This window comes from Dipodomys spectabilis, unplaced genomic scaffold (assembly GCF_019054845.1).
Source record: "Dipodomys spectabilis isolate Male_0828 unplaced genomic scaffold, ASM1905484v1 ptg000147l, whole genome shotgun sequence".
Lineage (NCBI taxonomy): Eukaryota > Metazoa > Chordata > Mammalia > Rodentia > Heteromyidae > Dipodomys > Dipodomys spectabilis.
In genome coordinates, this window is record NW_024870824.1 from 5,881,796 (window position 1) to 5,896,223 (window position 14,428).

General features: G+C 43.1%; 2 protein-coding genes across 2 annotated transcripts in view; one reads left to right on the forward strand and one right to left on the reverse strand.

Moving 5' to 3' along the window:
- Nucleotides 1-870: 870 nt before the first annotated feature.
- Nucleotides 871-14,428, forward strand: part of Ctnna1 (catenin alpha 1) — a 144,264-nt gene continuing 130,706 nt past the window's right edge. Inside the window, exon 1 of the mRNA XM_042692034.1 lies at nucleotides 871-977. The gene's annotated coding sequence lies outside the window, so the exon portion shown is untranslated. The remainder of the gene's footprint in view (nucleotides 978-14,428) is intronic.
- LOC122118024 (general transcription factor 3C polypeptide 6-like) lies at nucleotides 8,094-8,584 on the reverse strand. The gene has a single exon (XM_042691874.1). It carries the CDS (start codon nucleotides 8,582-8,584, stop codon nucleotides 8,111-8,113), a length of 474 nt encoding a protein of 157 aa, XP_042547808.1. The 3' UTR covers nucleotides 8,094-8,110.

A 14,428-nucleotide genomic window follows, 5' to 3' on the forward strand; every position in this document is an offset into this window, starting at 1 on the left:
GGCCTCATGCATGCAAGGCAAGCGCTCTTCCACTGAGCCACCTTCCCAGCCCCTAGCTTTATTGTTTTGGAATATTCGCCAAGAAGATAAGAAATAAAATTACCTAACTGGCAATTTTGTGTGAGTGTGTGCCTCGGTACTGGGCACTGAATTTAGGACCTTGAGATTTTGCTTAGCTTTTTCACCTTTGAGCACCGCTTCCAATTCCAGGAACAGGAGGGCGTTGGGTTCTCTGCCTGTTGATTAAGGGGCCCGGTTAAGTGTTTTTTTGGGACGATTCTCCCTAACTTTAGACCAGAGGTCTTGAGAATCGGAATCTAGTTTCACTCCGCCCTCAACTTTGAAAGTTTTATTTACCCTCCGTTCCTTCCGCGACGCCAGGGGCTGGGCCCGGAGCATTACTCCGGGATCCTCGGATTGAGGGACTGAATGACACTTCTAGGACCCTATCAGTCACAGCCGTCCCAAGGCTTCCCTGGAGGGGCGGGGCTAGGCGAGGCCGCGCCCCGAGACTCACCTGCGCTCCGAGCCCTGACTCACCTGCCCTCCCCAAGCCCGGACTCCCGGCTGTTCCAGGAGTCAGCGCTCCTCCCCCGTTTCGGGTGGTCACTCCGGGTCTGAGTGCTCACTTTGAACCTGGGATGGAGTAATTCTGGGGTCAGGGGTAGGAAGGCATAGGTCCCTTGGGGGTCTGGCCGGGCTTGGCCAGGTCCTCGGCGGTGGGGCGCGGCCCGAGCGCGCGGGTCGCGAAAGGTCAGGGCAAGCGGGGGAGGCGGCGTCGGGAGGCGTCGGGAAGAGCGCGCGGAGGGAGGTGCCGGGAAGGGCGGGCGGGGCGCGGGCCGCGGGCGGGGGGCGGGCCAGGGGCGGGGGCGCCTGGCGGCCCATTTCCTCCTTGGAGCCGGACGGGAGGGAGACAAAGCGGCGGCCGTCGGCTTCGCGCCTCTGGACTCTTTCTGCGCTCGCCCCGCTCGCCGCAGGTAACTCTTCGCCCCCCTTCCCCCCTCTTGGCGCGGGTTCCCCACTCGGGCGAGGGGCTCCCCAGACCGGCCGCCTCAACTCGGGCCGCCGAGGGGCTGGCTGGGCCGGTCTGTCCAGCGACCAGCCGGTGGCGGCCTCCCCCTCTGGGCCGGGCTTGGGCCTGGGCCTGGGCCTGGGCGAGCGGGCGGGTGGGTGGGGCCCGCTTTTCCCGGCGCCGGACAAGTTGAGGGGCCGCGGCGACTGGAGGAGAGAAGTCGCGGGCCCGGCGCAGCCGCTGCGCCGCCTCTCAGAAAACTTTCTCCCGCTTTCTAAACTTTGTTCTTGGGGCCCGAGCGCGCGCTGGCTCCGCGCCGCGCTTCCGGCCCCGTTCCCGGCCGGTGACACGTCCGTGCCAGCGCCAGGTCCCCAGGCGGGCGTGCCCGCACTGTGGAGTTTTCCGGGGCGGCGATTGTCTGGTTTAGCGCCTGCTGCTCCCCTCCCCCCCAGGCCCGCCCCGCCACCGAGCCTTCCCGGTGTGCGGGGCCGGACGTAGGCTGGGTTGCGGTTCCCGCATCCTAGGAGGCGAGAGCCTCGACGCTTGCTTTTCCCGGGTGCGGTGCGCCACGCCCGTGGGGACTTTTGACGTCTACCAGCTTGACCTTTACTTTGAAATTACTCAGCCGTCTCTGATTGTACTCACGTCACTCTTAGCCCTAGTTTTCGAGAGTGACAGTAAACTCTTGTTGATTATGGGTGTTTTTCTTTTGTTTTTGGAGAGAGTCTCGCTGTGTAGTCCTTGCGGCATGGGACTCTGGATATTCCTACCACAGCCTCCCGAGTGCTGGGATTACAGGTGTGCACCATTATTTAACCTCTCCTGTTTACTTTTACTGTAGCTGTCCTGGGGCTTGAACTCAGCCCTCCCACTAGTTACGCCGGCGCTCAACCATTTTAGCCACGCCCCCCAGCCCCTGTTGTTGACTTTTAAAGGAGTCTCTGTAAGTGAAGAACTTGGAAAAAATGTTGACTGACTGTCTAACTTTGCTTGGCAGTTGAGTCTGGCGATTGGCTCTTGGTTTAAGCCCGAGTATCATATATTAGGTCTCCCACTAAAATAGTGCTCTCTCTCTCTATATATATATATGGAAATTATTGTACTGTGACAGGAGTTTTGATGAGAATAGTTTGTGTTTAGCAGTGAATTTTAAAGACTGCAGGGTAGATGCTACTTTAAGAAATGCAATTTGTGGGCTGGGAAGGTGGCTCAGTGATAGAGCGCTTGCCTTGCATGCCTGAGGCCCTGGGTTCGATTCCTCACCACCACATAAGCAAAAAGAAAAAAGCTGGAAGTGGTGCTGTGGCTCAAGTGGTAGAGCACTAGCCTTGAGCGGAAGAGCTGAGGGACAGCGCCCAGGCCCAGAGTTCAGGCCCCACAACCGGACCCAAAAAAAAAAAAAGAAATGCAATTTGTAAATACTTTGTTCTACTTAAGGAATTAGTGAGAGAACCTCTCCAACTATTTGCCTCAGCTTTTAAGTTAGAAAATGTTTTTATCTTCTTTCTTTGAGAATTCATAGGAATTAGAATATGATCTTGGCTTGTTAAACCTCACAGAATACTGGAGGAGACATGCCCAGCTGTAATACAGGGCATAATGCTATAATGCCTTATCACCGTAACTATATACTGAGCTAACACAAACGGTGAAACGGTGACTTTTTTAAAGACAACTTCTTTTGTAGTACAGGCTGAACTTAAATATTGATCCTCCTATCTCAGCTTCTTGAGTGCTCAAGCATCTGCCACTACAACTGGCTGGGTCACATCTTAAATTGTACAACAGAAGAAATGTGGTAGTGTGGAGGGGGATAAAGTTCATATGTATAAATCTGGAAAGGGTTCTAGGATCTGGTGGCATTTTGAAATGGATGAAACATGAGTTGAAGTTTGTCATATGAAAGAAGGAAGTTGTGGAAAGCATATGTGTGAGGTTTTAGTATCATTTCTGGTTTTCCTTTTGATTTTCCTATTAGTCCCTCTGTCTTGTACATAGGGTCTTAACCTAAATATCTTGGTTTCCATACCATTCATATAATATTTATTACCTTTGCTCCCATGAATAACATCTCATTATGTATACTTGACTTAGAGATGAGAAGGCTCTCTTCCTTTTAGTTGAGAATCATGGTTCTAGGCCTTTATTACCAGACCTAAGTGCTAACATCTTCCTGTGTTCCTGACCCACATGATCACCTGTGTCCTGGAAAGTTCCTTAGCTGTCCCATGGGCTTCTCAAACTTACTATGTCCAAAATGAGGACCCCCCCCCTCCCCAGGGGGCTCTAAATGAAATGGAGATCCCAAATTACTTGTAGAATCATGCAATTTGAGAAAATAACAGTGTGGGACTTGACCGATAGCTCTGCCTGTTGGTAGTAGTGATGTATATGTGCTGACAAAGATGTAGACAGATGGAATATAGGAACCTCTGTAAGTGAATTAAGGGTCTGAAACATTTGGAAAGACTCCACAGTTTTAGAGGACCTGTTTAGCTTGATTGCCATTGGGGAGGAGATATCTGACGTGGGATCCAGGGATGCCAGATAACATGTCACAGGTAGTTGTGGGGATTTTATTTTAAAGCTGTAAGAAGTCTCTTGAGTTGATGCTCTGATAAGCTTTTTCTTTTTTCTCTTTTCTTTGTTTGTTTGTTTTTGGTGGTCCTGAGCCTTTTTGTGCTCAGGACTAGCTCTCTACCACAGCGCCACTTCTGGTTTTTTTCTGAGAATAGTAGTTTTTTGGAGAAGAGTCTCACGAACTTGCTTCCTGGGCTGGATTCAAACTGTCCTCAGCCTCCTGAGTAGCTAGGATTACAGGTGTGAGCTACCAGGCATTTGGCTCCGATAAACTTTTTTTTTTTTTGGTCCGGTCGTGGGGCCTGAACTCTGGGCCTGGGCGCTGCCCCTCCGCTCTTCAGCTCAAGGCTAGCGCTCTACCACTTGAGCCACAGCGCCACTTCTGGCTTTTTTCTTTTTGCTTATGTGGTGCTGAGGAATCGAACCCAGGGCCTCAGGCATGCAAGGCAAGCGCTTTACCACTGAGCCACCTTCCCAGCCCTCTGATAAACTTTTTAAAAAGTCTGATGCTTAGAGAAGTCTTGTATTTGTGTGCATGGACAAATTATCGTTTGAGCAAGGACGATCTTAGAGGTAAAAGTGATAAGGATGAAGAGAATTGAATTTTGGAGAAATGAGACAGGCTATGTCTTGGCTTTCTTCCTCCTACCTCAACACTTAACATTTTCATTTTTTTAAAATATTTTTTTATTGTGAAGATGCTGTATAGAGGGTTTATAATTTCAAGGTAATGAGTACATTTCCTATTGAGCATTGTAGCATTTTCTTTCTTTCTTTCTTTCTTTCTTTTTTTTTTTTTTTTTGTCGGTCATGGGGCTTGAACTCTGGGCCTGGGCGCTGTCCCTCAGCTCTTCAGCTCAAGGCGAGCGCTCTACCACTTGAGCTACAGCGCCACTTCCGGTTTTCTGGTGGTTTATTGGAGATAAGAGTCTCACGGTCTCTCCTGCCCGGGCTGGCTTTGAACCGCGATCCTCAGATCTCAGCCTCCTGAGTAGCTAGGATTACAGGCGTGAGCCACCAGCGCCCGGCCTTTTTTTTTTTTTTTTTGGTCAGTCGTGGGCTCTCTGGGCCTGGGTGCTATCCTTCAGCTCTTCAGCTGAAGGTGAGTGCTATACCATTTGAGCCACAGCTCCATTTCTGGTTTTCTGAATGGTTTATTGGAGATAAAGAGTCTCACAGACTTTCTTGCCCTTGCTGGCTTTGAAACATGATCCTCAGATCTCAGCCTCCTGAGTAGCTAGGATTACAAGTGTGAGCCACTGGCGCCTGGCCCTTCAAATACTTTGATAAGGGAAAAACTGTTTCTCAGTCACATTTTAGTCGAGTTATTCCTTTCCTTTTCCTTCCTCCTCTCCAGTCCCCTCCCCTCCCGTCCCCTCCCTTCCCTTCCCCTCCTCTCCCCTCCCCTTCCCTTATCCTTGCTTTTTTTCTTTCTACCTTCCTTCTCCTTCCTTTCCTCCTTAATTTTTTTTTTTCTTTCTCCCCCTCCCCCCCCCCCCCTTTTTTTTTTTTAGTAGTGCTTTGGGTTTGGTCTTAGGGCCACATGCCTCTGTAACTACTCCGCTGTTTTTCTCTTTTTATTTTTCAGGTAAGGGCTTAAGTTTTTGCCTTGGTGAGCCTTAGACCACAATCTTCTTTCCTATACCTCTCATTAACTGGTACCACAGATATGTGCTATCACAGCCTGGTTTGTTGAGAGGGGATCTTGTTTAACTCTGCCTAGGTTTGCTTTGTTCAATCCTTCTGATTTACATCTCCCAAGTATCCAGGATTATAGGCGTGAGCCATCATGCACAGCCTTCATTCTTTAAAATCTGCATGCTACTGCCTCTGAGTTTTCTCTTAATCTCAATGTGTTTTGAGTATTTTTTTTTCTTTTTCTTTTTTGCTCGTCCTGGAGCTTGAACTCAGGGCTTGGGCACTGTCCCTGTATTTCTTTTGATCAAGCCTAGCACTCTACAGTGCCATTTCTAGCTTTTTCTGTTTATGTAGTACTGAGAAATTGAATTCAGGGCTTTGTGCATGCTAGGCAAGCACTCTACCACTAAGCCACATTGCCAGTCCCTCTTGTATAGCTTTTATACCTTGTATACCTTTTGTACCTTGTATACTTTTTGCATTTTTCATAACGTTTGGCAAATATTTTTGTAGATGAGTTCCAATTCTGTCTTTTTGGAAGTGGGGTCTAGTCTTAATATTTTTTTGTTGTCATACCTGAATTCAGGGCCTGTTTCTTGCTAGGCAGAGGCTCTACCAATTGAATCATGTCCTTCAGCCTTTAGGCTTTTATCTGTTTTTTTGCTGGTCCTGGGGCTTTGCTGGTATACTACCACTTGAGCCTAACTTTAACTTTTTGTCTGGTCTGGCTTGGAACCATTATCCTCAGATCTCACCCTCTTGAAGTGACACAGGTGTGTGATACTACAGGTGTATAGCACAGTGCCTAGTCTACTTTTAGTTTTTAATCTCAGGATCTGGAACATTACAATTGTTTGTGTTTGCCTGATTAGCTTGCACTTTGATCCTCACTGCTGAAAAGATCTTTAATCTATCTGAAATTCTAAAGTTTGTAGTTGCATTTGATACATGATACACTCACTATCTGCTTTTTTTTTTAAGGCAGAATCTTACTATGTAGCTGGTACAGGACTCACTTTGTGATCCTCTTCCCTCAACTTCCTGAGTGCTGGTTATTACTGGTATTCCACACTTCCACACTTGGCTATCCCTCCTTTTTTTTTTTTTTTTTTGCCAGTCGTGGGGCCTGAACTCTGGGCCTGGGCGCTGTCCCTCAGCTCTTCAGCCTCAAACCTAGCGCTCTACCACTTGAACCACAGCACCACTTCTGGCTTTTTCTGCTTATGTGGTGCTGAGGAGTTGAACTGTGGGCCTCATGCATGCAAAGCAAGCACTATACCACTGAGCCACCTTCCCAGCCCTTTATTCCTCCTTTTTTGTGGTAAAATACACAACAGATTTTCCATTTCAAACTTTTAAAAGTATATATTCAATAGCATTAAATAAACTCACATTATTATACAATCATTATCCTCTATCTTCAGAACTTTTTTTCTCATTTATCCAAACTGAATTCTTTCTCTTTAAACAATAACTTCTCATTTCCTTTCTTCCTTGTCTTTGCAACTACTATTCTGTTTTTGTCTCTTTGAATTTGATTTTTTTTTAACCTCAAAAGACAAACATATGGCATGTCTTTTGCTGACTGGCTCAACATTATCTTTCAAATTTTATCCATGTTGTAGCATGTATCAGAATTTTCTTTCTAAGATTGAAAAATGTGACATTTATTCATCTGTTGATGGATACCTGAGTTATATCTCTTGGGTGTTTAAATAACATGGGTATACAGATAGCTGTTGAGTTCCTGCTTTCATTTTTCTTTTGGTAAATAGACCCAGTGGAATTGCTGGATCACACAGTATTTCTTTTAGTACTTTCAGGAACCACCATGGTGGTGGTATTGGGCGTTGTTGTTGTCATCTTCTCCCTCTTCCCCTCTCTTTCTTCCCCTTTCCCCCCAGAGGCTTGTATTCAGGGCCTCATATTCATATTCTCACTTGGCTTTGTTATTTTACTATCTGAACCATACATCCAGTGTGGCATTTTGCTTGTTAATTGGAAGTAGCCTTGACTTTTCTGCCTGGGCTGGGCTTTTCTACTTGGGCTGGTTATGATTCTCTGGATCTTAGCCTCCTAGGTAGCTAGATTATAGGTGGGAGTTGCTACTTGCACTTGTATTTTCTGTTACAGGTGCACTATTTTGTGTTCCCACCAGCAATGCATTTACCAATGGTTCTAGTTTTTTCACATAGCCATTTTTTTTTTTAAATGATCACCATCCTCATGGATTGGGGCTCTTTTTTGTTTTTGTTTTTATTTTACTTGCCGGGCCTCACTTGTTTGGAACTCTGCTACTTGAGCCACACCCTAATCTGGCATTTTTGCTAGTTAATTAGAGGTGGAATCTTGTAGACTTTTCTGCTCCAGCTGGCTTGAGTCTTGCTTCTATAGGTCTCAGCCTCCTCAGTAGTAGTTAGAATTATAGGTGTGAACCAGTGGCACTTGGCTGCTTTATTTATTTATTTTTATTTTTTTTTTTGTCAGTTGTAGGGTTTGAACTCTGGGCCTGGGCACTGTCCTTCAGCTCAAGGCTCGCGCTCTATCACTTGAGCCACAGCACCACTTCCGGTTTTCTGGTGGTTTATTTGAGATAAGACCCTCAAGGACTTTCCTGCCTGGGCTGGCTTTGAACCGCGATCCTCAGATCTCAGCCTCCTGAGTAGCTAGGATTACAGGTGTGAACCACCAGTGCCTGGTTATTTTTTTTTTTTTTTTTGTCAGTTGTGGGGCCAGAACTCTGGCCCTGGGTGCTGTCTCAGTTCTTCAGCTCAAGGCTAGCACTCTACCAACTGAGCTACCTTCCCAGCTCATCTTTTTATTTTTTAGGCAGGGTTTTTAAGTAAAAACTTTTTTTTTAAGTTATTATGAGAAATATTTTTATCGAGGAGTGATTTCTAAGGCATCATCTTGAGTATCCATAAAAATAGAACCTTCCATTTCAGAAGGAGTGCCAGCAAGAGGGCCAGGCTCCAGGTGCATTTGTTTTTCCTGTTCATAGATCAAATTTGAACTGTCTTTTATTTGAATCTCTTGCTCTTCCAAATCCAAAGGTTTTTCAGGGGCTGGAACTAAAACTTCATCTTCATTTTCATGTACAAAACTACAGATCATGTTGGGTCTATAGGAGAAGTCATTTTCTTTCATTTGCAGCCATTCTACTCCACCTGTATTTTCTTCTTCCTTCTTTTCTGTCAGAAGAGTTCTTGTCATGCTGAACTTCTTCATTGTATGGCATTTATATTTTAGTAGTGTTTTATCATTGCCTACTGCATCCACATGTTCAACATTTTCTTCAAATATAACACAGGTAATAGGCAGGGTTTTACTACGTATCCCAGGATGGCCTCCCATCTTATTTTATTTCTCTCTCATCCTCTGGAGTGCTCGGGTTACAGGTGATGTGCATCTGGCCAGTTCTTAATTAAAAAAAAAATTTATTTTTGTGCTGCTGGGGATCTGACTCAGAGCTTTTCACTGAGGTACCTACCTTTCACTCATGCCTGTGTTTTTAAATTTTAAGTATTTTGTTACAGGAGTTCCTTATATTTTCTGGATATTTCTCCTTTATCAGATAGATGGTTTGCAAATATTTCCTTTTTCTTTATTTTTGGCAATTCATGTATGCATATATTATAATTATTTAGTCAGGGAAATGTCATCCATTGCTCACTCTTTCTTGGTTCCCCTTTGATTTTCTCTCTTTTGTAGATTCTCTTAATAGTAGCTTTTGTGTGTGTGTGTGTGTGTGTGTGTGTGTGTGTGTGTGTGTGGAAATGTCATCCATTGCTCACTCTTTCTTGGTTCCCCTTTGATTTTCTCTCTTTTGTAGATTCTCTTAATAGTAGCTTTTGTGTGTGTGTGTGTGTGTGTGTGTGTGTGTGTGTGTGTGTGTGTGTGTGTGTGTGTGTGTGTGTGTGTGTGTGTGTTTGAGTGTGCACTGGTCCTGGAGCTTGAATATAGGCCTGGGCTCTATCTATGACTTTTTTTCTCAGTGCTAATGATCTACCATTTGAGCCACAGATCTACTTCTGGCTTTTTGGTGGTTAATTGGAGGAATACTCTCATGGACTTTTCTGCTGAGGCTGGCTTTGAACGGTGATCTTCAGATATCAACCTCCTTAGTAGCTAGCTATTTCATATGGATTAAAAATATCCTATCTGCTGGTAGGAAGTAGATTACTTTATAGGTAAAACAATGCTGAACAAGTTCAACATTTAAAATAGATTAGATTTCAAAAAAAAAAAAGATTAGATTATAGGTTAAAAAAAAGTACTGGACAAATTCAGCATTTAAATATTACTAAGTTTCTGGGTCACCTTCAATAAAATTCTTTTGCTAGATGCTGAATTCCTTCAAAGCCAATTACATTGTTTTGTATTTGTTTCTGTGTTACTTGACTTATTTTTGCCGTAAGTTACTATTCAATAAACAGTGAATTAGTTGGAACAAATACATTTATGATATGTATAGAAGTTTGCCAAGTTCATAGGATGAGACATGTTAATATTGTTTACTCAATTTTTTCTTCAAAACTCATACTACCTAGAGATATCTAGAGATAGGAATGAACATATGTCTTTGTGAGGGTAGCAGCCCAGTGCTCTAAGGATAATTCTTTTTTTTTTTTGAGTCCAGTCGTGGGGCCTGAACTCTGGGCCTGGGCGCTGTCCCTCAGCTCTTCCGCTCAAGGCTAGCGCTCTACCACTTGAGCCACAGCGCCACTTCTGACTTTTTTCTTTTTGTTTATGTGGTGCTGAGGAATCGAACCCAGGGCCTCAGGCATGCAAGGCAAGCGCTTTACCACTGAGCCACCTTCCCAGCCCCTCTAAGGATAATTCTTTAAAACATGCACTCATATCTTTTTCATACTAGTCCTGGGGCTTGAACTCTGGGCCTGGGCACTGTCCCTGAGCTTGTTTTGCTCAAGACTAGCACTCTACCACCTGAGCCACAGTGCCACTTATGTTTTTTTTTTTCTGTTTATGTGGTACTAAGGAAACTGAAATCAGGGCTTTGTGCATGGTAGGCAAGCACTCTACCAGTAAGCCACATTCCCAGTCTATGTACTCATACCTTTTTTTTTCTCCAGTCCTGGGTCTTGAACTCAGGGCCTGTGCACTGTCCCTGAGCTTCTTTTGCTCAAGGCTAGCACTCTATCACTTGAGCCACAGGGCTACTTCTGGCTTTTTCTGTGTATGTGGTACTGAGGAATCGAACCCAGGGCTTCATGCATGCGAGCCACTCTACCACTGAGCCACCTTCTCAGCCATGTACTCATACCTTAAAGAGGAAGTTCTACTCTCTCTTGTTATTATTTGGTGGTATTGTGTTTTGAACTCTAGGCTTTGTGCCTGTGAGGCAGTCATTCTGTTATTTGAGCCACATTCCCCAGTCCTTTTTCATGTTGTTTATGCTGTTTTATATTTTATACTGGTCCTGGGGCTTGAACTCAGGGCCTAGGTGCTGTCTCTGAGCTTTTTTGCTCAAGGCCAGCTCTCTACCATTTGAGCACACTTCCACTTTGACCTTTTAAATTGTTAAGTGGAGGAAGTGGCGCTGTGGCTCAAGTGGTAGAGTGCTCACCTTGAGCTGAAGAGTACAGGGACAGCGCCTAGGCCCAGAGTTCAAGCTCCACGACCGACCAAAAAAAAAATTGTTAAGTGGAGATAAGAGACTTGCAGACTTTTCTGCTCAGGCTGGCTTTGAACCGTGATCCTCAGATCTTAGCCTCCTGAGTAGCTAGGATTACAGGCGTGAGCCACTGTCGCCCGGCTTCTTGGAATTTTTTTTTTGTGTGAAGTAGCTAGGATTACAAGTATGAGCCACAATGCTGGCCACCTCTTGCTTTTGAAACATAGTCTTACATGCAGCCCAAGCTGGCCTTGAACTGAACATCCTCCTGCCTCAGCTTCTCAAGTGCTGGAAATACAGGTAAGGATAACTCCATCCACTTCATAGCATTACAACGCTAGGTTTCTAACACACAAACCCTTGGGAGCCAATATAGTTAAGCCATATAGTACTGAGGATAAGCAGGTACCACAGTATCATTGTAATTCTCCCACTCAACTATCCTTTATAATTGCTTTCAATTGCCCTAGTTTTTAAATCTTAGGTCTTAGAAGATAAAGATGAAAAAAGAGGAATGGGTAACCAAAGGAGAGAAGTATAAGAATGGTTGCTCTTCTTGTTCTTCTCACTCATTAGAAGCAGCAATTGGCAATCAGAACACATATCCCCAATATTTTGAGACAGGGTTGTTAACTACTCATTCTGGCTCCTATAAGTTGCTTCAATAGCACATACTTGGCCATTTGCCCTAGTTAGAGGTTAGGAAATGGTAGCTGCTGCTGAGCTAAGAACTGAAATTGAGCAAAATTAGCTCAGTTTATTATTAACACCTTCCATGGAAGTTTCTGTTCTTCAATACTCAAGAGTTACTGAAGTAATTACATCAGACAGATTCTTCCAGTGCAATTGTTGTCTAGGTGAGGAAGATTTCTGGCGTTTTCTTCTTCACTGTCTTCCCAGTTTTCCCCCCCAGAATTTTGTTTTTAATTTATGTACTATTATTACTTGTATGTTTTCTTGCTGTGTTGGGGAATAGACTTAGGGTCTTGCTCATGTCACAGGCAAGCATTCTCTACTACGGAGCTACAAACTCAGCACTACAGTTTTTTATTAATTCCTTCCAAGATAGGCTGCTTTTTTTTAGCTTTAAAAATTTTGTCAGGTTCTCCTACAGTTGTGTACTTAATCTATGATGCATCATGATATTTTTCACTTTAAATATTCTCAATATATTGTTTGAATATTTGAGTGGGTACTGCAGCGTAGGTGTTAAATGAAGCTGAAAGGATTGCTTTGTTTGCAGGTCATACTCCTAGGTTGGAGGTGGAAATGTCCCTCAGAGTGGAGAGTTAAAAGTCTTAGGAGGTCCATATAAGTCCTGATTGGCCACATGCTGGTGATCTTGACATCCAGAGTTCTAAGCAATGTGTTTTTGTCCAGTGATGCACTTTGTCTTATCAGGGATCGTTATGGATCTACCTTTTCAATTTTAGTTCTAAAGTCTTTCCAGAGGTTTGATGATGACTTTTAAAGCAAAGTTTGAGCCAGTATTTACATGTTTATTTTATGTTTTAATTATATGTACTGTTTTATGGTTTAATTATATGTACGGTTCTGGAAATAATATATTCTGTATTTTGATTGGAGGTTATTATGGATTGGAGGTTATTATGCATCTGTCTTTAGTATTCTAAAAGTTAATTCTTAAATTTTGTTGTTTCTTTTTGCAGTGGGGTCTTGCTTTGTTCCCAAGGTTGTTCTCAAACTTCTAGGCTTAAGCAGTCCTCCTGCATTAGCCTCCAAATACCTAGGACTCACCGTGCCTACCTCCAAAGAGTGAATTTTACTGTGTATAAAAAGTGAGAAGAACAGATAAATAAATTCAAGTATTTTCAGGGGTTAGCTTGATGATCTGTGTGTAAAGAAGATTGGAAAGAAAAGCCAGGTGTTGTAACTTACACCTGTCATGCTAGTGTTTGGAAGTTGAAGCAAGAGTATTGGAAGTTTGAGACCAGCCTAGGCTATATAGTAAGACCCTGCTTCAAAAACCAAAACAACCAGAAAAGTAGTGAGAACATGAACTAAGTAATTTTCCTATTTCGGATAACTTTTTTCTTTTTTACCTCAAGTGACTATGAAGAAGTGACCTTTGGAGATTTAAATAAATTTTGGTTATACTGTATATGTTGGAGGATTTCTTAATTAGTACCTTCTGTTTTTTTTTTTTTTTGGGTCCGGTCGTGGGCCTGAACTCTGGGCCTGGGCGCTGTCCCTCAGCTCTTCAGCTCAAGGCTAGCGCTCTACCACTTGAGCCCCAGCACCACTTCCGGCTTTTTTTCTTTTTTGCTTATGTGGTGCTGAGGAATCGAACCCAGGGCTTCTGGCATGCAAGGCAAGCGCTCTACCACTGAGCCACCTTCCCAGCCCCAGTACCTTCTGTTTTATCTTAAGAAAAAAAAAACAGTTCTAGGTATTTGGTAGAGTTTCACAGAGTAGCACTTTGTGAAACTTTCCCAGGTGCCAGTGAGCTTGCTTGAAATGAAAATGTTGCTTCTGCAGCTTAGTAGTCTGCTCAATTTCCCATGTTATAGGCCTGGACCTACTAGTATAGTGAAGTGGCTAATCTGACTTGATTTGCTTTTTTTCTTTGTTCATATAGTGAGTGCACACTGAATTATCCAGTATTGAAACTTCAAAATGAGCAAAGTAACTACACTTCAAAATAAAACATGAACATTGCCCTTTCTTGATAATAGCTTCTAAGTGTTCTATTTTTTCTTTAAAAAAAAACTTAACGTATTTTTTTCTTCATATGCAAGTATGTCTGAGCTTCATTTCTAATGGAGCTTGAAATAAGCATATGTTTCTATTTACTTGTTGATGGACTGTCATCTATCCAGCCACATTTTGATTGGGATTTAATTTGTGCTTTTTCGCTAGAAGCAAGTTGGGAGTAGTACATATAATGTAAATACAGTTCCAAGGGCAACTTTGGATGTTTTCACTGTTCGCAACAAATATTTAATCATTTGAAACAAGTCCTGCATGAATAGTATGATTTGATTTAAAAAAAGTCATCTTTTCCTTGTTCTTATTTTATTAAAAAAAGGAATAGAATTATAAATGTTCATTTTTAGCTTTTTAAAAAGTTAAAGGACTTTACAGGAGAAAAATTTATCTTTTGCAATTTAAATCTTAGTGTGAAGTAATTGGTCTTATTCTTTAATTTCTAATTATAAGTAATTGGTCTTATTCTTTTAATTTCTAATTTAACACCAATTCTTTCTTGGGCTGCATATTTTATTCCATTATATTGAGCTGTGAATTTTCCTCATTTGTGCTTTTCTGAGGTTTTATTATTAAATATTGGTAGAGATAAGGAGAGCATCAATTGTCTTCAAAATATTTTATTGCTATGGTTTATGTTATTTGGTCAGTATTTGACATTCTGGATTGAAGATGTGAGTTGGAAACCTGGTGAATATTAGATTACATGTAGTTCTGTACTGTTTATTAGCCAGGTTAAGCTGCAGACTGCTCTTGAAACAAAATGCTATCATAACTCAGAAAACACATGTAATGTGACCCACTCAGGTGACATGAAGGATAGGAGCCTTTGTTTA

What these genes read in the sequence shown, in the direction of transcription:
- LOC122118024 (XM_042691874.1), bottom strand. Translation starts at nt 8,584, where the DNA reads ATGGGAGGCCATCCTGGGATACGTAGTAAAACCCTGCCTATTACCTGT.